At 47.1% G+C, this 21,887-nt stretch overlaps 1 protein-coding gene across 2 annotated transcripts in view; it reads left to right on the forward strand.

The window, feature by feature from the left end:
- Window positions 1-21,887, forward strand: part of TGFB1I1 (transforming growth factor beta 1 induced transcript 1) — a 367,808-nt gene that overhangs the window by 106,285 nt on the left and 239,636 nt on the right. For both annotated transcript variants that reach the window (XM_073649072.1, XM_073649073.1), the window contains exon 6: window positions 2,095-2,158. In XM_073649072.1, coding sequence (XP_073505173.1) covers window positions 2,095-2,158 — 64 coding nt within the window. The remainder of the gene's footprint in view (window positions 1-2,094; window positions 2,159-21,887) is intronic.

Consider the following 21,887-nt stretch of genomic DNA (forward strand, 5'->3'; position numbering starts at 1 on the left):
TGATATATGGTTTACGTTACCTGTCTTCAGTATATACTGTACTAAGTGACATGATATATGGTTTACATTACCTGTCTTCAGTATATACTGTACTTAGCGACATGATATATGGTTTATATTACCTGTCTTTAGTATATACTGTACTAAGTGACATGATATATGGTTTATATTACCTGTCTTCAGTATATGCTGCACTAAGTGATATGATATATGGTTTACATTACCTGTCTTCAGTATATACTGTACTAAGTGACATAATATATGGTTTACATTACCTGTCTTTAGTATATACTGTACTAAGTGACATGATATATGGTTTATATTACCTGTCTTTAGTATATACTGTACTAAGTGACATGATATATGGTTTATATTACCTCTCTTTAGTATATACTGTACTAAGTGACATGATATGTGGTTTACGTTACCTGTCTTTAGTATATACTGTACTAATTGACATGATATATGGTTTACATTACCTGTCTTTAGTATTTACTGTACTGTGATATGATATGTGGTTTACATTACCTGTGTTTAGTATATACTGTACTAAGTGCCATGATATATGGTTTATATTACCTGTCTTTAGTATATACTGTACTAAGTGACATGATATATGGTTTATATTACCTGTCTTTAGTATATACTGTACTAAGTGACATGATATGTGGTTTACATTACCAGTCTTCAGTATATACTGTACTAAGTGATATGATATATGGTTTACATTACCTGTCTTCAGTATATACTGTACTAAGTGACATGATATATGGTTTACATTACCTGTCTTTAGTATTTACTGTACTGTGATATGATATGTGGTTTACATTACCTGTGTTTAGTATATACTGTACTAAGTGACATGATATATGGTTTATATTACCTGTCTTTAGTATATACTGTACTAAGTGACATGATATATGGTTTATATTACCTGTCTTTAGTATATACTGTACTAAGTGACATGATATATGGTTTATATTACCTGACTTTAGTATATACTGTGCTAAGTTGCATGATATTTGGTTTATATTACCTGTCTTTAGTATATACTGTACTAAGTGACATGATATATGGTTTATATTACCTGTCTTTAGTATATACTGTACTAAGTGATATGATATATGGTTTATATTACCTGACTTTAGTATATACTGTGCTAAGTTGCATGATATATGGTTTATATTACCTGTCTTTAGTATATACTGTACTAAGTGACATGATATGTGGTTTATATTACCTGACTTTAATATATACTGTGCTAAGTTGCATGATATATGGTTTATATTACCTGTCTTTAGTATATACTGTACTAAGTGACATGATATATGGTCTATATTACCTGTCTTTAGTATATACTGCACTAAGTGATATGATATATGGTTTACATTACCTGTCTTTAGTATATACTGTATTAAGTGACATGATATATGGTTTATATTACCTGACTTTAGTATATACTGTGCTAAGTTGCATGATATATGGTTTATATTACCTGTCTTTAGTATATACTGTACTAAGTGACATGATATATGGTTTATATTACCTGTTTTTAGTATATACTGTACTAAGTGACATGATATATGGTTTATATTACCTGTCTTTAGTATATACTGTACTAAGTGACATGATATATGGTTTATATTACCTGTCTTTAGTATATACTGTACTAAGTGACATGATATATGGTTTATATTACCTGTCTTTAGTACACCTGGACAGCTCATTAGGTGACAAATACTCTGATTGCTAATATCTCCACAATGGAGAAGCGAAATAAAAAACAAAACAAAAAAGTTGTATTCGGCGTTGCATGAATAACTTAGTGAAAGGTCCTCCGGCGTGTGCGGTGTGTGAATATTGTGTGGGTAGATATTTCTGGCAGTGATTATCACTCGGAGCTTCTTACGTCTTTCATGTCTCAGTTTCGCCTCCTTTTCACCGATTTCTTTTCTTATTCTGACTCTTTCCGTTCAGTTCTTTCTAATAAACTCTTTTCGGTGTAGACGTCCTTTCTATATTCCTCTGCTCACCACCGTTTGCCAGTAGACTGCTTCTTATCGCCATTTTCTGTTTTTTTCTCACTTTTCTTAGATGAGATCATGTCCCAGTTTCCACCAAGAGAAAAAATCATAACAGAAATACCGGATGATCGTAGGTAAGAAATCAGCAGAATATGAGAAATATGCAATTCTAAATTGGGGAGTCTGCGTCTTTTACTTTACCGTCTGTAGGACCCATCGTCAGTGTCCCCAACTTAAAGGAGTATAGAATGATATCAGGGATAATCCTTTCATGGAATATCACATGCTGCAAATGGACCCTGTATCCAAATCACAAAAGAAACCAAGTGGGAAATGTATTTTTATCAGCTTTACTTCACAAAAGTTGCAGGAGCAAGAAGTTGTGACTTTCAGCTGATTTCAAGTTTTTCCACCATCTCGCAAAAGTATTGAGAAAAAATGGGCATGGTGAAGTGGAAGTGTCAGCGCCTCCTATCAGCCCACAGTGCAAGTACTGAGACCAACCGTGATTTCAGTTTTCAGGCGTGCACCTCTTAAAGGAGTTTTTCAGTAATGTACGGTGGCTTGCAAAAGTATTCACCCCCTTGGCATTTCATTAATCTTTTTTTTTTTTTAGGGTTTGCATCAGTTCATGTAAGGAATGTGCCTACAACTGTGAACATTTGGTTTTCTTTTTATTGTGAAACAAAGAACAAATAGGACAACATAACTGAAAACTTCAGTGTGCATAACTATTCAATCCCTAAAGTCAGTACTTTGTGGAGCCTCCTTTTGCGGCAATTACAGCTGCAAGTTGATTTGGATAAGTCTCTATGACCTTTCCATATCTTGCCACTGGTATTCTCTATCAGATTAAGGTCTGGACTTTAATTAGGCCACTCCAGAACATTTACACGTTTCCCCTTACGCCACTCGAGTGTTGCTTTAGTAGTATTTGGGTCATTCTCTTGTTGGAAAGTGAACCTCTGTCCCAGTCTCAAATCACTGACAGACAAACAGGTTTTGCTCAATAATATCCCCGTATTTCGCACCCAACCCAAAAAACATCTCCACAGCATGATGCTGCCACCACCATGTTTCACTGTGGGGATGGTGTTCTTGGGGAGATGAGCTGTGTTGGTTTGGAGATCTCCTTGGTCTTCATGGTGGTGTTTGGAGATATCCTTGGTCTTCATGGTGTTGTCTGGAGATCTCCTCGGTCTTCATGGTGTTTGGTTAATGGTGTTGCAGCCTCTGTGGCCTTTTAGAAAAGGTAAAGTGTATCTACTGACAGACATGTGACATTAGATTACACAAAGGTGGGCTTCCTTTCACTAAGCATGTGACTTATGAAGGTAATTGCTTGCACTGGAAATTTTTAGTGACTTCATAGCAAAAGGGGTGAATACATATGCACATGCCAATTTTTAGTTATTTGATCTCATAAATTTAATTTATGCCTATATTTTTCTCACTTCACCTCATCATCTTAGACTATTTAGTGCTGATGCATCACACACAAATCGGATTAAAAAAATATTTAAAGGGGTTGTCTGATCCAAACCAACAAGTCTGCAGTCAGTCTGTGTGTACATGTCGGTTTCAGACCCGGGAACGGAGGTTATATATGAGTTATACAGTCGGCCACGCCTACTGGCCAGCCGCATCACTAGATGGGGCGTGACCTTGGCTCCATACAAGTGTATGGAGTGAGGCCACGCCCACTGGCCGGGGGTATATATAACTCATACATACCCTCCGTTCCCGGGCCTGAAACCGGCGAATCCCCGGAAAGCACAGTGCGTGTGCTGGGGGGGTTCATAAGTCTGCAGTCACACGAAGTGACTGTAGACTTATCGGTTTGGACCTGACAACCCCTTTAAACACAGGTTGTAATGTAACAGAATAGCTTAAAAGTCAAGGGGGTGAATACTTTCGCAAGCCACTGTAATAAAATGGCCCCATCATATAATTTATACAGCAGCCCGTCCTAGTCATGTGTCAGGACACGCTGCAGTCTGAAGGAACATAGCTACTGAGACCTGTGTCTCAACTCAGCTGTATCTTAAGCACACACACCAGTGGAGAAGAGCTGTGAAGGAGAAGAAATACATCTTCTTGTGAGCTGAATCCACACAAAGAGCTCAGGCTGGAGAAAAAATACATTATGATCATTCAGCCGAGGAGAAGATCTATTCTTTTTTCCTGTCACAGTCTTTCTCCAGCAGCTCACCAGTATCTGTGCTTATGTTACAGCTCCTCTGTCAGTTGAGACACAGTTTTCAGCAGCTGTGTTTCTTCAGACTGCAGCCCATCCTGACTTGTGATTAGGAGGTGCTGCCACTTGAATTAAATGATAAGAGACATTTTGCTACATTCTTGGAGAGCTTCTTTAAACACAATTTGGCTGGCCAAAGTTATTACCACTTGTGTATGAAATACAAGTCTAACTAACTTCCTCCCAATCCACATGGGGTATTTTCTTGCTTTTTTCATCTAACGTTTCAGAAGGTAGCACATACGTGTCATATGTGATGACAATGGCGACATTATCTAGTGTTTTGGATAATCCCTATTGGAAAACTTTCTGCAAAACTTATAGATAAAATGGAGGGATAAATGTCTTCTGTCATCAACATTTGTAATCAGGGTAAATGCTTTATCATCAGTAGGTTTCATATAAGGAATGGAGATATACAATGCTGTGCAAAATATATATTGAAAAGTAAGAATTCTTTAGAAAAATAGAAGTATTAATAAAAAAGATGAACAAATCTTTTGAAATTCATATTTACCTTTCTTTAGAGACTAGACATGACATAGCTGCGTTCTGTTATCTTTGTACTTTTGCATTATAGCTCACCGGTGGGGCGTACAGATACTGAAAAATATGCGCCTTGTTTCTTAGTTAACCCCATCACTAAAAATATGTGTCCCCTCACAATCGGAAGTATACAACTTCCGATATTCCATATTTAATGTCGGTGCCTGCGAGACTGCAGATTGAACACATGTGCAAATGGGGATGTCTTGGTGTGAGGTAGAATTCCTTTGAAGCTTAGGAGCTGTATCCTCTTCACCAAGGTGTCTATTCATAACCCATGTCTCTCCATTTGATATGTTAATTAGCCTGGTCACTTGGTGGCTCCTGCTATTTGCATATGGGCAACTGGGTAGAGTGTAAGCTCTGGCTCCTTTGACAAATGGTATAGAGGAGGGGGGTGGGGAGAGTGAGAGGGATTTCAGAGGGAGAGAGAGATTCTTAATGTTTTCTATGACATCTCCCCCTTTTTGAGGTAGCATAGGGGCTGATTTACAGATCGCCCCTTAAACCTAGCTTATGGGCCACCCTTCCTGGATGGGCTTCTCCGGGGGGCTACTCAGAGTCACTAGACAGGTGTTGGATCCAGTTAGATGAACACGTATGTGGGCTGAGCTGCTGAAGTAAATCAATTCTTCAGAGATGATGATGATGAAAAGGCTTTTTATTAACAACGCGCTTCAACGCCGTACCGGCGTCTTATTTTTTACCTGAATAAGACGCCGGTACGGCGTTGAAACTCGCTGTTAATAAAAAGCCTTTTCATCATCATCATCATCATCATCATCTCTGAAGAATTGATTTACTTCAGCAGCGCAGCCCACTTATGTGTTCATCCAACTGAATCCAATATCTCCGTGAAGATTTAGCTTCCTGCCACGGGGCAGCAGCAGCTGTTTTTCTTCATGCCTTCATAGGAGTTGTGCCTGTCATATCTCCATCAGGTGAGTGTAACCAGCACTCTCCTATTCTCCCTCCATAGGGTATCACCCTATTGTGCGCTCTGTTCCCCACATTTAGATCTACATACCAGACAGGTGTTGGACTCCTGGCTGGGGGTAGCCAGAAGCGACTCTAAGGCCCCAACCTCACTGGAACCATCTGGTACCTGTTTTGGGCCAGTCGCTGGCCTTGTTCCCCCTCTGCATAATGAGGGTCCAGTAGGCTGGGCACGACCTGCATTCTGCGCTCCCGGGCCACAGGTGACAGTGGCTAGATAGGCTGTCTCCCCGGGGATAACCACCTTTTCCTAGTAATCCGACGAGCTGTGGATCCAGCTCGCCCACCACCCTGACCGACTGGGGATCCAGCTTTCCAATCACCCTGAACGGTTTGGGGTATCTTTCTCCCACTCCTCTCACAGGCTATGAGTACCTTCTTCCCATGTGCCTGACAGACAGTGGGATACATGTTTCCTTCACCCTGCCTGGTTGTGGGGTCTACCTTGCCACCCCTCATTGGTACCTTGGGAACCGGGCTAACCATGAGACTGCTGCCACTAGCCATGTCACAGTTCGTCGTGACACCGGTCAGCTGTATGGTACCACCTTCCTTATGATCCCCGTGTTTTTCCCCATCCTTTCTCATTACCTCTGGAGCCGTGCTAGTCTTGGGGCAGCTATCACTGACCATGTCACCCTCTGGCATGACACTGGTCAGCTGCACGGGACGACCTGCTTCCTGGTGTCCGTGCCTGCTCCCATTACCCATAGCACTTATGCTGGCTCGTTTTAGGGGATCCTCAGCAGCATCACGCCGCGGCTTTTTTTTTCATTTTCATTGTGCATCTCATTGACCTTATTAATAGTTGCATCACATGACATATCAGATCTGGGAGAGTTGTCAGGAATGTATCGGGTAACCAACCGTCCCAGATCAGTTCCCAATAGCACATTAGTGGGGAGATTCTCCGGCACCCCCACTTCCCTTAACCCCCTCCCCGCACCCCAGTCCAGGAAAACTTGGCCCATCTGTATGGGATGGCGAACACCCCCAAACCCGGTGACAGTCAGGGTTTTCCCAGGAATGAGTTCTTCTGGTAACAGGAACTCAGGGCAGATGAGGGTGCGTTCTGCACCAGTGTCCTTAAACCCAACAATAACGGTGTTGCCCACAGTAACCGGTTGTAAGTTCTCCAGAGCCCGGCCAACCGCCCCACCCACAAAAAGAATGGCTGCACTAGGCCCTGGGGCCTCAGGTGTGGGGTTCATCTTCTGCCTCTCCGGGCAGACAAGGCTGATGTTTGGTCACAAGTATAACACCTCCGGGAATCAAATGCAGACCAGGTGCTGGAAGATGGGGCAGGACCCCCTGAAGGCCGGCTGGCTAGGGCACTGGGGGTGGTTTTCGGCTTACCCCCTCTCCAGCTGGCGACAGCTGACTTCTGCACCTCTGGTGTGTGGTTGGCCTCATATGCATCTGCAATCTGGTCTGATTTGACGGCTTCCTTTGGCTCCCGGTCCAGCACAAACTGTCGCACTTCCACAGGACAAAGATGAAGAAACTGGGCCTTCACCATCAGATCCTTCAGGTCCTCGAAGGTGGTAACCGACAGTCCTTGGACCCACTGCTAAAAGTTGGTCCTGAGCCCGTCTACCACATCGCCGTAGCCGTCATGTGGTCCACGCTGGAGGGCTCTGAATTTTTTCTGGTAAATCTCCGGAGTAAGTTGATACTTTTTAATCAGGGCCTGCTTGATGGTCTCATAGTCTCCATCTTGGTTTTGAGGGAGAGAAGCAAACACCTCCAAAGCTTTTCCTCTGATCCCTGGAGTTAAGTACCTGGCCTCGGGCAGCCGGTACTGTCTGCAGGCTTTTTCAAATCCTCTCAGAAGTATGTCCAAGTCCCTGTCCTTTCCCATTACAGGAAAATGCTGAGGACGGGGATTAAAGCTGTTGGCACTGTTGGACTCACGGATCTGTGAGGGGGATGGCTCCTTCTGAATCCGGGCTAGCTCCAGCCGGTACAGACGCTCGTCTTGCCGCTCTCACTCGGCTCTCTCAGTATGGGCCTCTCGCTCAGCTCTATCAGTTTGGGCCTGTCACTCAGCTTGGGCCCGTTGTTCTGCTCGTTCCTGGAATTTCAGGATCAGCTGCAGTCGTCCGTCATGATCGTCTGCGGCGAGCTGCTCCAAGTCCATTAGCAGGTGGGGGTCTACACTACCCTGGCTGCGGGTATGGCTGGCAATCACAGGTGGGACCCCTGCAGCAGCACCATCCGGGCCTTGGCTGGCCGTCCCATCATCAGGGCTCTGCTGTCGGACTGGCTCTGTTGCAACAGTTCAGCAATCATTTGGGCCTTGGTTTTGCCCGTGGGGTCAATCTGTCCCAACTCACAGAGGGTGGTGATAGTGTTCTTTGACTGCTGGTGATACCAGGGCTCTCCACGCGTAGCCGTCATTGCCAAACAAAAGATAGGACAGAAAAACAAGAGAAGGGGGGGATGCAACTACTACACGTATGGTAATGTCCCAGATAACAAATATTAAAACACTGAGTCTGAATCGTTAAAACTTTTCACAGAATTCTCACAAGAACCGTGCAAGTTTTCAGTGACAGGAATGATTGCTCAATCCAGCCACTGATGTTCTGTAATATCCCACCGTTTTCCACCAATTGTGAAGAACGACACCAGAGAGATCCCGCAGAATCCCACCGCTGCCACCAATTTATCAGGAATTCGCACACACAGACGATCCCGATTACTCACTACGTAATTATCGGCAAGCTAGCAGTGAGCGTATGGCATACACACCTCGGAATTCCAATGCATGGAATATGTGTGTATGCCAGCTTCACGATAACCCAATTAATATAATTCGCTGCCACTACCAATCAGTTTTAAAATACAGGCCTGATTGGACGCTTGCTTTCTGGTAGCGCATATGGCTTCGGGGAAGGAACGATTACAGAGCAAAAGAAACAGGACTATTAAATTTGATATTTAATCCAAAAGGGAGGCAGTGTTTAGGAAAAATATGCAAAAGGTTTTACAAAGGGGGACAATACAATAGATATACAGTTACACCAAAATAAATGGGATTAATAGAAGACCTTACTAGATAGATCGCAGAGACTATTCAGTTTAGCTGGAGGGAAGGCGCTCCAATTCTGGCCGTTATCGAATGGGACCCCTGCTTATAAAATACTAGATGGTGGCCCGATTCTAACGCATCGGGTATTCTAGAATATGTATGCGGCCGACCGGGCGCAATCAGCAGAGCGGTGTTTAAATTTGGCGCCAATAATGGTGATTGGTCACGGCCGCGACCAATCAGCAGAGCGGTGTTTAAATGTGGGGCAAATAATGCTGATTATTCGTGACCGGTGACCGCGACCAATCAGCAGAACGGTGTTTAAATTTGGCGGCAATATCACTGATTGGTCGCGGCTGGTGGTTGCGACTAATCAGCAGAGCGAGGTTTCAATTTGGCGCCAATATTGCTGATTGGTTGCGGCCGGCGACCGCGACTAATCAGCAGAGCAGTGTTTAATTTTGGCGCCAATACTGCTGATTGGGCGCGGACGGCGACCGCGACCAATCAGCAGAGCGTTGTTTAAATTTGGCACCAAAATTGCTGATTGGTCGCGGTCACCGGTCACGAATAATCAGCATTATTGGCGCCAAATTTAAACCCCGCTCTGCTGATTGGTCGCGGTGGCCGGCCGCGACCAATCAGCAGAGCGGGGTTTAAATTTGGCGCCAAAATGCTGATTATTCGTGACCGGTGACCGCGACCAATCAGCGAAGCGGTGTTTAAATTTGGTGCCAATATCGCTGATTGGTCACGGCCGGTGGTTGCGACTAATCAGCAGAGCGAGGTTTCAATTTGGCGCCAATATTGCTGATTATTCGTGACCGGTGACCGCGACTAATCAGCAGAGCGCTGTTTACATTTGGCGCCAATCTCGCTGATTGGTCACGGCTGGAGTCCGTGAACAATCAGCACAGCAGTGTTTAAATGTGACGTCAACATCGGTGATTGGTCGCGGCCGCTATTTAAATGTGGCGCCCAAATCGGTGATTGGTCGCGGGCAGCGGCCGCGACCAATCAGCACAGCGGTGTTTAACTTTTGGGCCAAGATCAGTGATTGGTCGCGGCGAGAGATCGTGACCAATCAGCGAATCGTATTGGTGAGGACCGGGGAGCGGCGCTGCCTGTGCGGCTACTTCCGCTGCGAGAACCCGGGACATGAGCTGGCGCTCGCAGCATAAGTATCCCGATCCGCAGCGCCGCTCCCCGGTCCTCCCTTCACACCCTAGCCGCATGGAGGTCAGCGGCGCCGGCGGTCGGGAGATGAGTGCCTCGCGCCGGTCATCTCCCGGCTGCATCGCCTCTGAGCTCCGTCCAGCAGATGAGCCGCTAACGGCCGCCATCTTTTTTCAGAAATCCCGCGGCGCTGATTGGCCGCTGCCGGACCAATGATCGACGCAGGATTTCCTGGACAGACAGACAGACAGACAGAAAGACAGACAGACAGACGGGATAAGAGGATTATATGTATAGATATAACTCCCGGCATGAGTATAGACTCATAGACTGCTGGGTCTTTTATGCCGAAGGGGGGCCTACCCACACACGCCTCTGTGATGATGTAACATAGTAACATAGTTTTTAAGGTTGAAGGAAGACTAAGTCCATCTAGTTCACCCCATAGCCTAACATGTTGATCCAGAGGAAGGCAAAAAAAAACCATATGGCAAACACTAAGCTCCACATTGGGGAAAAAATTCCTTCCCGACTCCATACGACAATCAGACGAGTTCCCTGGATCAACGCCCTATTGAGGAATCTAGTATATATAACCTGTAATATACTTTTCAGGAAAGGCGTCCAGGCCCTTCTTAAATGTTAGTAGTGAATCCCTCATTACACCATCATGCGGCAGAGAGCTCCATAGTCTCACTGCTCTTACAGTAAAGAATCCGCGTCTGTGATTATGATTAAACCTTCTTTCCTCCAGACGTAGAAGATGCCCCCTTGTCCCCGTCTCAGGCCTCAGAGTAAAAAGATCAGTAGAAAGGTCTTTGTACTGTCCCCTCATATACTTGTACATAGTAATAAGATCCCCCCTAAACTAAATAACCCCAAGTGTAATAACCTGTCTTGGTATTGTAGACCCCCCAGTCCTCTAATAACCTGTCTTGGTATTGCAGACCCCCCAGTCCTCTAATAACCTGTCTTGGTATTGCGGACCCCCCAGCCCTCTAATAACCTGTCTTGGTATTGCAGACCCCCCCAGTCCTCTAATAACCAGTCTTGGTATTGCAGACCCCCCCGTCCTCTAATAACCTGTCTTGGTATTGCAGACCCCCCAGTCCTCTAATAACCTGTCTTGGTATTGCAGACCCCCCAGTCCTCTAATAACCTGTCTTGGTATTGCAGACCCCCCAGTCCTCTAATAACCTGTCTTGGTATTGCAGACCCCCCAGTCCTCTAATAACCTGTCTTGGTATTGCAGACCCCCCAGTCCTCTAATAACCTGTCTTGGTATTGCAGACCCCCCAGTCCTCTAATAACCTGTCTTGGTATTGCAGACCCCCCAGTCCTCTAATAACCTTGGTCGCTCTTCTCTGCACCCGCTCTAGTTCAGCTATGTCTTTCTTATACACCGGAGACCAGAACTGTACACAGTATTCTAAGTGTGGTCGCACTAGTGACTTGTATAGAGGTAAAATTATGTTCTCCTCATGAGCATTTATGCCTCTTTAATGCATCCCATTATTTTATTTGCCTTTGCAGCAGCTGCCTGACACTGGCCACTAAACGTGAGCTTGTCATCCACCAATACACCCAGGTCTTTTTCAGTTACAGTTTTGCCCAGTGTTTTACAATTAAGCATATAATTATACATTTTATTTCCTCTGCCCAAGTGCATTACCTTACATTTATCCCCATTAAAGCTCATTTGCCATTTATCAGCCCAAGCTTCTAGTTTACATAGATCCTCCTGTAATATAAAATTGTCCTCCTCTGTATTGATTACCCTACAGAGTTTAGTGTCATCTGCAAATACTGAAATATTACTCTGTATGCCCCCTACAAGGTCATTAATAAATATGTTAAAAAGAAGGGGGCCCAATACTGACCCCTGTGGTAGCCCACTGTTAACTGAGACCCAGTCTGAGTGTTTTCCATTAATAACCACCCTTTGTTTCCTATCACTTAGCCAATTCTTAACCCACTTACATATATTTTCCCCTATCCCCATTGTTCTCATTTTATGTATCAACGTTTTGTGTGGAACCCGTATCAAAAGCTTTTGAAAAGTCCATATACACGACATCCGCTGCATTTCCTTGGTCCAGTCCAGAACTTGCCTCCTCATAAAAACTGATCAGATTAGTTTGACAGGAACCGTCCCTCGTAAACCCATGTTGATATTGGGGGAACGGTCCCTCGTAAACCCATGTTGATATTGGGTCATGAGGTTCTTCTTCTTCAGATACTCTAGTATAGCATCTCTTAGGAAACCCTCCAGGATTTTACCCACAGTAGAGGTTAAGCTTACCGGCCTAGAATTTCCAAGTTCAGTTTTTGTCCCCTTTTTGAATATTGGCACCACATTTGCTGTACGCCAGTCCTGTGGTACAGACCCTGTTATTATGGAATCATTAAAGATTAAAAATAATGGTCTATCTATGACGTTACTTAATTCCTGCAGTACTCGCGGGTGTATCCCTTCCGGGCCCGGGGATTTGTCACCTTTAGTGATTTTTAGACGCCACCGTACTTCCAGCTGGGTTAAGCAAGTAACATTTAATGGAGAATTTTTGTTATCACTGATCATGTTTTCTGTCATGCGATTTTCTTGTGCAAATACTGTTGAAAAAAAATCATTTAGCATATTGGCTTTTTCCTCATCCTCATCCACCATTTCACCCAGACTATTCTTAAGGGGGCCAGCACTATCATTTTTTAGTTTTTTACTATTTATGTAGTTAAAGAATATTTTGGGGTTATTTTTACTTTCTCTGGCAATGAGTCTCTCCGTCTCAATCTTTGCTGCCTTGATTTGTTTTTTTACAGAATTTATGTAATTTTCTGTATTTATTTAATGCCTCATCACTACTGACGCTCCCCCTGGGCCGTGGGGTACTCGGTAGCCAGGCCGGTCGATGCCGGGGGATGTCACGGTTGTGGTGACCCGGTCCGTGACCCAGGTCGGTCAATTAAAGGGGGGAATAAGGGGAATAAAGTTTTTATAGAGATAATGTTCGTGACGCCATCTGTGGTATGCGGCTAGATGGGGCCGCCGCTGCGGAGCAGGTCCTCTGGAGCTGATGGTGACGCAGCAGAGTTGGTTCAGCTCTCCACAGGCAGAGCTTAGCTCCAGGGCAGTATATGGGGATTTTATGAGGTGGATGTTGTTGGTGCGGTGTAGTGCAGGGCTGGTGATGGCGCAGCAATAATTCTAGGTCACAGTGGGGTGCACTCACAGTTATCACGCTGCTCCTGGTTACAACTGCCAGATTATAACTACCCACGTCGTCCTGTGTTCACCAAGAAAGGGGTTCAGCAGCTCTCAGGTACCTCAGGAGCACTTAAACGGGACCCCGTTCTATGTGCCTTCCTCGATCGTCTTCCTGCGCTGGCTCTCACCCTCCTGCCCTGCGCCTCACAATCAGTGTCCCAATCAGCAGCCTCGGATCTTGTCGGGCGACGTGCAGTCCCCTGGATCCTATGCGGCCACCTTTTCGGCGATGTAATTGTGATAGTTGGCAGCTGCACCTTGCAAGTACAGCAGCCTCCGGTTATCTAGCTGAGCCTGATTATTCTCCACTAGTCTAGGGGCCAGTCCCCTCTGCGGCCTGATCCCTCCACGTCCGTGTAGATTCGGGCGCATGAGTGGCTTCCGCACTCACCGTGCCCCTGGGATCCCCTCTGTCTCTGGAGCCTTCCCTCTGCTCCCGTCTCTTCTCTCAGTCTTTCCTCCTGGGCCTCTCAGACTAGGCCCTGCTCCTTTCTCCACTCCTCCTGAGCAGAGCTCCTCCAGAGCTCCTGCTCCCAACTCTCTCTCCTCTGACTGATCTCTCTCCACAGACTGATCTGATTCTAGATGGTTCCCTTCTTTCTTATACTCCTACTGAAGGTGCTCCCCTGATCTATTTCCTCCACCCATACCCACTACATGGTTCCCCCTCTCTCGGTTTCCCCCACTTACAACCAGGGACAGGGCTCAGCACCGTTGGAAATTTGCCTTCCTAAAGTTTAGTGTCCTTGTAACCCCTCTACTACACATCTTATTAAAAGATACATGAAAACTTATTATTTTGTGATCACTATTACCCAAGTGACCCCCAACTCGTATATTTGATATGCGGTCTGGCCTATTGGTTAATATTAGGTCTAGCACTGCCCCCCTTCTTATTGGGTCCTGAACCAGTTGTGTAAGGTAATTGTCTCTCATAGTTGTCAGTAACCTATTACCTTTGCTGGAACTACATGTTTCTGTCCCCCAATGTATTTCGGGGTAGTTGAAGTCCCCCATAATAATGACTTCTCCTTGAGTCGCTGCTTCATCTATTTGCTTTATGAGGATATTCTCCGCTGCTACCATTATTTTTGGAGACTTATAACAAACCCCTATCAGTAATTTATTATTTTTCCCCCCTCCCCTTATCTCCACCCACAGGGACTCTACATTTTCATTAGATTCACATGTATTCTCACGCAAGATGGTTTTTAAGGATGATTTTACATATAAACACACCCCCCCTCGCTTGTTTGTACGGTCATTTCTGAACAGACTATAGCCCTGTAAATGTCATGGCTCTCGTCCAGCCACGTCTCACATATCCCCACCATGTCAGAATTATTTCCAACAAAATGAATTCTAATTCCTCCATTTTGTTGGTGAGGCTTCTGGCATTAGTGTACATGCATTTTATGTATCTCTCTGTACCTCTATTCCTTCTTACTATATTGACTGTTCTAACCCCACCCCCAATTTCTTTATTTGTGCCCAGGTCACTATCTGCACTATCTTCCTCACCTATAAAATGAATACCCTCCCCCCCAATCCCTAGTTTAAACACTACTCCATCCGTCTGACCATTTTCTCCCCCAGCACAGCTGCACCCTCCCCATTGAGGTGCAGCCCATCCCTAGCGTAGAACCTGTAGCCAACTGAGAAGTTGGCCCAGTTCTCCAGGAACCCAATCCCCTTCTACCTACACCAATTCCTGAGCCACTTATTTATTTCCCTAATCTCCCGTTGCCTCTCTGGCGTGGCACGTGGTACAGGCAGTATTTCAGAGAATACCATTTTGGAGATCCTTGCTTTAAGCTTGCAGCTTAATTCCCTGAAATCATCTTTAAGGACCTTCCACCTACCTCTCACTTTGTCATTTGTGCCAATGTGCACCATGACCGCTGGGTCCTCACCAGCCCCTCCCAGTAATCTGTCAACCTGGTCAGCGATGTGCCGGACTCGGCACATTGAGTCCCCCACTACCAGCACCTGCCTGGCCTACCCTGCTCTCCTACTTCCCCCCTTACTGGAGCTGACACTCCTCCGGCTTTCAGAGGACCTGACTTGCTGCAGCAGTGCTCCCCCTGTACCGTCACTCCCCTCATCTGCCAACTTTGCAAACTTATTGGGGTGTGCCAGATCAGGACTAGCCTCCCTGGCACTCTTCCCTCTACCCCCCCTTCTAACTGTCACCCAGCTAGCTGCCTCACTGTTCTGCAGCTCCCAACTACCACCCTCCCCCGCATCTACCCCAGTGAGCTGCTGCTCAGTGAGCAGCAGACTCCTTTCCATATTGTCTATGGATCTCAGTGTTGCCAGCTGCTCATTTAGATCCAGTACCTGGGCTTCCAAACGCACAACGTGCTCACATCTCGCACAGCAGTATGCACCCACGACCTGCTGTTCAAGGATTGCATACATGTGGCAAGATGTACACTGGATAGCATTGTCAATAATGGAGCTCATTTCCTAATGGGGATTGCACTAAACAGAAATGTTAAGTAAAAAGAAATGTAAAGAATTAATAAAATACAGACAGCAATTCAGTCCAAATCCCTCCCTTCCAAACTCCCTGAATCCAAAGTCACTGAATCATAAGTCACACATTTACTTCCATTTGCACTTACGCTCCGTTCACACTCAGCTCATTCACACTCCCTAAGGAAGAAGATTTAAAGAGTTGTTTTTTTTTTTGTTTTGTTTTTTCCCCTTTAGCAGCAATCCAACCTACAGCTCAATGCACTTCCAAAGGACTGGAAGCCCCAACCAGCTGCCACTTATAAACCCTTAATTCTGACCCCTCACCCTTAATTAACACCTTGTGAGTATAGCTACACCTCAGGATTTAAGTGCAATGTAGTTAACCCTTAAACACACAGGTAGTAAAATAAGAGACTGAAAAACTGTAGACAGAAAATAGGTTTTAAAAAAGCCCAATAAAATTAAACAGGTAGAAAAGCACTCAGCAGTTCACAATTCAGCAACTCACAGCAATTCACACAGGTATTTGCTGCAGGATTCTCAAATACCTCTTCATTGAATCACTAGTCACACACTTACTTCCGTTCGCACTTAATCTCCGGTCACACTCAGCTCGTTCACACTCGCTAAGGAAGAAGATTTAAAGAGTTTTTTTTTTTGGGTGGGCTGGGCTACAGCCTTCATGTTTTTATTAAATCTCTAACTTCTGCGATAACTTCTCGCTGGTTGATTGCAGAAGTTCACAAATGATACAGTATTTTTATTAAGAATTTACCTTTCTTTAGAGACATGTTATTTTTGTACTTTTGCATTATAGCTCACCGGCGGGGCGGACAGATACGGAAAAATATGCATCTTGTTCCTTAGCTAACCCTGCCGCTAAAAATATGTGTCCCCTCACAATCGGAAGTATAGAACTTCCGATATTTCATATTTCATGTCGGTGCCTGCAAGACTGCAGATTGAACATATGTGCAAATGGGGATGTCTTGGTGTGTGGTAGAATTCCTTTGAAGCTTAGGAGCTGTATCCTCCTCACCAAGGTGTCTATTCATCACCCATGTCTCTCCATTTGATATGGACACTTGGTGGCTCCTGCTATTTGCATATGGGCAACTGGGTAGCGTGTAAGCTCTGGCTCCTTTGACAAATGGTATAGAGGAGAGGGGAGGGCGTGAGAGGGATTTCAGAGGGAGAGAGAGATTCTTAATATTTTCTATGACATTCCCTAATAGAGAAAAGCATGTTTGGCAACAGGCAATCCCAGTCTCGTCCTTCCTTCTCTACGACCTTCTTCAACATCGACTTCAAAGTCTTGTTGAATCTCTCTACCAGTCGTCCGTCTGCGGATGGTGTACAGACGTCCGGAGTTGTGTAATCTGGAGAGCCTTACACAACTCACTCATCACCTTCGACATAAACGGAGTTCCCTGGTCCGTCAGAATCTCATTTGGCCGGCCCGTCCGGGAGAAAATATGCACCAGGTCTCTGGCGATACTTCTGACGGAGGAGTTTCTCAATGGTACCGCCTCCGGATACCGAGTTGCATAATCCAATACTACCAGGATGTATTGGTGCCCCCTGGTGGACTTGACCAGGGGCCCGACAAGGTCCATGGCAATCCGGTCAAAGGGGACCTCTATAATAGGTAACGGTACTAGGGGGCTGCGGAAATGGGATACGGGAGCCGTTAGCTGACAGGTGGAGCAGAACCGGCAGTAATTCACAATTTCACGGTGACATCCAGGCCAGTAGAATCTCTGCAGGACCTGCTCCCGAGTTTTATCCACGCCTAGATGCCCACCCAAGATTTGAGAATCGGCCAGGTCTAACACCCTACACCTATAGGGACCCGGCACCACCAACTGCTCTATCACTTCCCCTTTTGGCTTATTGACCCGAAAGAGAAGTTCCCCATTGAGTAAAATATGGAAACCTGGTGTCAGCCCTTGGCTCTTGAATTACATTCTTCAAGGTAAGATCCTGCATTTGCCCAGACACCCCCAAATCCGGAACCTCGGCCTCCGGGGGTCACCATCTCGCCTTCATCACCTGCAAGGACACATGTAATGCACACGCCCGGGCTGAGCGGCGTGTGCGTGTGATTCCACTGGACCGTGCCGGAGAGTGAATGCCTGGAGGGGCGTAACTAGGTATTCACCCGATCCGACCAGGGTCGCACGACGGCATACGACGCCAGTGCACCAAGGAGGAACCGAGCAGAGGGACCAGGTGCTACTCCAGTACAGACCCCGGACACTGCTGTTGACCCACACAGGGGAATACAGGAACAGACTGGTTAGGCTGGCACACAGACTGGTGGATATAGGCAGGCACGACTGGTATGCAGGCAGGCGGGTATGCAGGCTGGCGGGTACAGGCAAGCACGGCTAGAGTGCAGACAGGGAGGCGCTAGCAGGTAGGAACACAGGCTTGATAGGACCCAGTACACACTGGGACTCAGGAACAGAACCACAGATGTGGCGGACAAACACAGCCAAGTGAGGCCGCCCAGAGAGGTGAGCAAGAGCAAGGCAGGACGAGACCACCTAGAGCGGTGAGCAAGAGTAGAGCAGGACGAGACCGCCTGGAGCGGTGAGCAAGAGTAGAGCAGGACAAGGCCGCCTGGAGCAGTGAGCAAGAGTAGAGCAGGACAAGGCCGCCTGGAGCAGTGAGCAAGAGTAGAGCAGGACAAGGCCGCCTGGAGCGGTGAGCAAGAGTAGAGCAGGACAAGGCCTCCTGGAGCGGTGAGCAAGAGTAGAGCAGGACAAGGCCGCCTGGAGCGGTGAGCAAAGGCAGAGCAGGCTAGAACCGCCGGAGAGGTGAGCAAAGGCAGAGCAGGCTAGAACCGCCGGAGCGGTGAGCAAAGGCAGAGCAGGCTAGAACCGCCGGAGCGCTGAGCAAAGGCAGAGCAGGCTAGAACCGCCAGAGCGCTGAGCAAAGGCAGAGCAGGCTAGAACCGCCGGAGCGGTGAGCAAAGGCAGAGCAGGCTAGAACCGCCGGAGCGGTGAGCAAAGGCAGAGCAGGCTAGAACCGCCGGAGCGGTGAGCAAAGGCAGAGCAGGCTAGAACCGCCGGAGCGGTGAGCAAAGGCAGAGCAGGTTAGAACTGCCGGAGCGGTGAGCAAAGGCAGAGCAGGCTAGAACCGCCGGAGCGGTGAGCAAAGGCAGAGCAGGCTAGAACCGCCGGAGCAGTGAGCAAAGGCAGAGCAGGCTAGAACCGCCGGAGCGGTGAGCAAAGGCAGAGCAGGCTAGAACCGCCGGAGCGGTGAGCAAAGGCAGAGCAGGCTAGAACCGCCGGAGCGGTGAGCAAAGGCAGAGCAGGGGGGACAGGGCTCTGTTCACACGGAACAGACAGGAAGGGAAAGGCAGAACCAGATACCCACAGGGTACTTGCAGTGAAGTAGCGAGTGGACCACAAACTCACAAACGGGAGTACAGTGACAACGAGCAGGAGTTAGGTACGAGTTCAGACTCTGCAGAAAAAGGAAAGGTACGGACATAGAGAAACACGGGAAAACAGGCTAGAAGAGTATACAGACAAGAACAGACACAGTAGCAAGATACAGGAGCGGGTTTAGGAATGCAGCCCCTAGAAGGCGGGAGGAACAGGCCAGGAGCGTGTACAGACAGGACAGACAAGATACAGGAGCGGGTCTAGGAAATCGGCCCCTAGAAGGCGGGAGGAACAGACTAGGAGCGTGTTCAGACAGGCCTGGAAATACAGCCTCCAGGATAGGCAGACAAGAGAACACAGAAGGGGACCTGGCACATTCAGAGTGAAAGACCACACTGAATGAAACACAATGCTCAGGCATGGGTTAATTGGAGCAGCTGGTTTAAATACCAGGTGACAGACAGCAATAGGCTGAGGACGCACAAGGGGTGTGCCTGCAGCAGGTACAAGAAACAGGAAGTGATCGGGCGCCGCCCTTAAGCAGGAGAAAGACGCAAACAGACAGCATGGAGGGAAGCCAGAGAGACATTCTGGATTGGAGATCAAGTGCGCGCTCTTGCACAGTGGGAGATGGACCACTATGCAAGGACGCCGCCAGGTATGTTACAACACACAGGGGGATCTCATCTGCCTCTGACTGCGACGGTGATGCATCATGGTGTAACCGGCTCTCATTTGAGACACTTGACATCCCCACTTTCTGCCACAAGTCCCAGAACAGACTGAAGCCACGCCCTATTATCACAGGGTGGAACAGATCCTTAACCACCCCAATTAATGGGACTCAGCCCCACAGTCAGTCTGTATAGTCACTCTGGCAACAGGGTAATCCTTGGCATCCCCGTGAATGCACCACACACCCACATTTTTCCTGGGGACCAACTGGTGTGGGAGCGTGTCCCTTATGAAAGTCACCAAACTCCCTGAGTCCAGGAGTCCTGCTACCAGTACCCCATTAATGGTCACGGGACATGACTGTGGCCCCTCACCGGGCTGATAGTCCACACTGCAGGCGGGGTAGACATAGTAGGAACAGCGGCGTCCCAGGCTACAGTCCATTGGCTCAGGGGATAAGGGGCAGCGGGTAGCTATATGGCCTTGGCCGTGACACCTCCAACATATAATCTCTCCCGCAGGGACCTTGGGCATCACCTTCCCCACCCCTTTGGACCTTGGATGTCCCACTCCCTTTTGGGCATCTGCCCAGATTGGGAACCTCAATATGGAGTGGGCTGTTTTCCTAAGGAATCCTCGACCCCCCGATACCTCTCGACCAGTTCCTCACCATTCCGGGAATCACCCTGGTCACGCAAGTCTGTATTGGTCTCGGCAGGGAATGCACAAAACGATCCATCACCACTCGCTCTACCATCTGCGCCGGGGTAAAGGACTCCGGTCGGAGCCATTTTTGAACCAGGTGCAACAGGTCAAACATTTGGGACCGAGGGGGTTTCTCGCGGTGATACGCCCAGCGGTGGACCCACTGTGCCCTGACAGTCATTGTTACCCCCAAGTGTGCCAAAATTTCAGTTTTTAACTTTGCATACTCTTTCCATCTTGTAAGAACAAGTCATATTATGCCTTTTGGTTTTGGGGCTCCCCCGTCAGGTATGGCGCCAGCACCTCTGCCCATTGATCTGGAGGAAGTTTCTCCCTCTCGGCGACTCTTTTATAAACGGTCAGAAAGGCCTATATATCGTCGCCCGGGGTCATTTTTTGCATTGCATGTGTTACTGCCTTCCGGATGTGGCAGTCATCAGCTGGACCTGGAGGTGGTGTGGCCTGTCGGCAAAACAATCACCAAGAATAAGCAGGCCTTACCAACACCAGGTCAGATTACCAAAGTACAAGCAGGATGCTGCAGACCCCATGATAAAGGCAGGGGCAAGCACAGGTGCAAAATACTGATGTGACAGCCACCCCCTCCATGAATTGGCAGATATGTGAGTGTAGTATTACAATTGCACACAGATGGGGCTTGCATCGGACGCCAGTCACACAGATAGGTGTGATGCACAGTGTCTGGCTTACAGCCTATTAATGACTCTCATAATTTTAAATCTAGTCCTGTGTGGTGCACGTATATAGTTCTGGACAGCCTGCTTGATTTAAAATTATGGGCGTCATTAATAGGCTGTAAGCCAGCTTTTTTTCCTGTGATGTTTTTTGAATTTATGTCCTTTTTTGTGGCCTGATGGCCCTGGATGGCGGTCGCCAAAAGCTGCATATGCTGCTGTTGACGTATCTGCTGTAGCAACAACTTGTTTGTCTCCTGCTGCTGATGCGTCAGGACCAGGTGTTTTATTACGTCCTCCATGCTGCCGGACATCCCGTGCTGGCTGACGGCCTTTACCCAGGACATCCACCGTTCTCTGTGACAGGTACACGTGTTCCTGGGATCTTGCACTCACTTTCGCACCTCTTGTGGTAAATAGTGATGAGCGAGCACTAAAAAGCAAATTGGAATGCTTGAGTGCTCGGTCCGAGTAACGAGCCCAATGTAAGTCTATGGGAAACTCGAGCATTTTTCCGACCGCCCCCCCACCAGCGGTCTGCAGAGGTCCTATAAATTGCCCAAATCGATGGGAACAGTGCTCAAATGACATGGGAACAGCATGGGGAAGACCCCTGGAAGTATTTCTGCCCCCTAGGT

The sequence above is a fragment of the Phyllobates terribilis genome, unplaced genomic scaffold (genome assembly GCF_046119375.1).
Source record: "Phyllobates terribilis strain yellow unplaced genomic scaffold, ASM4611937v1 Scaffold_9__5_contigs__length_417890890, whole genome shotgun sequence".
Taxonomy (NCBI): domain Eukaryota; kingdom Metazoa; phylum Chordata; class Amphibia; order Anura; family Dendrobatidae; genus Phyllobates; species Phyllobates terribilis.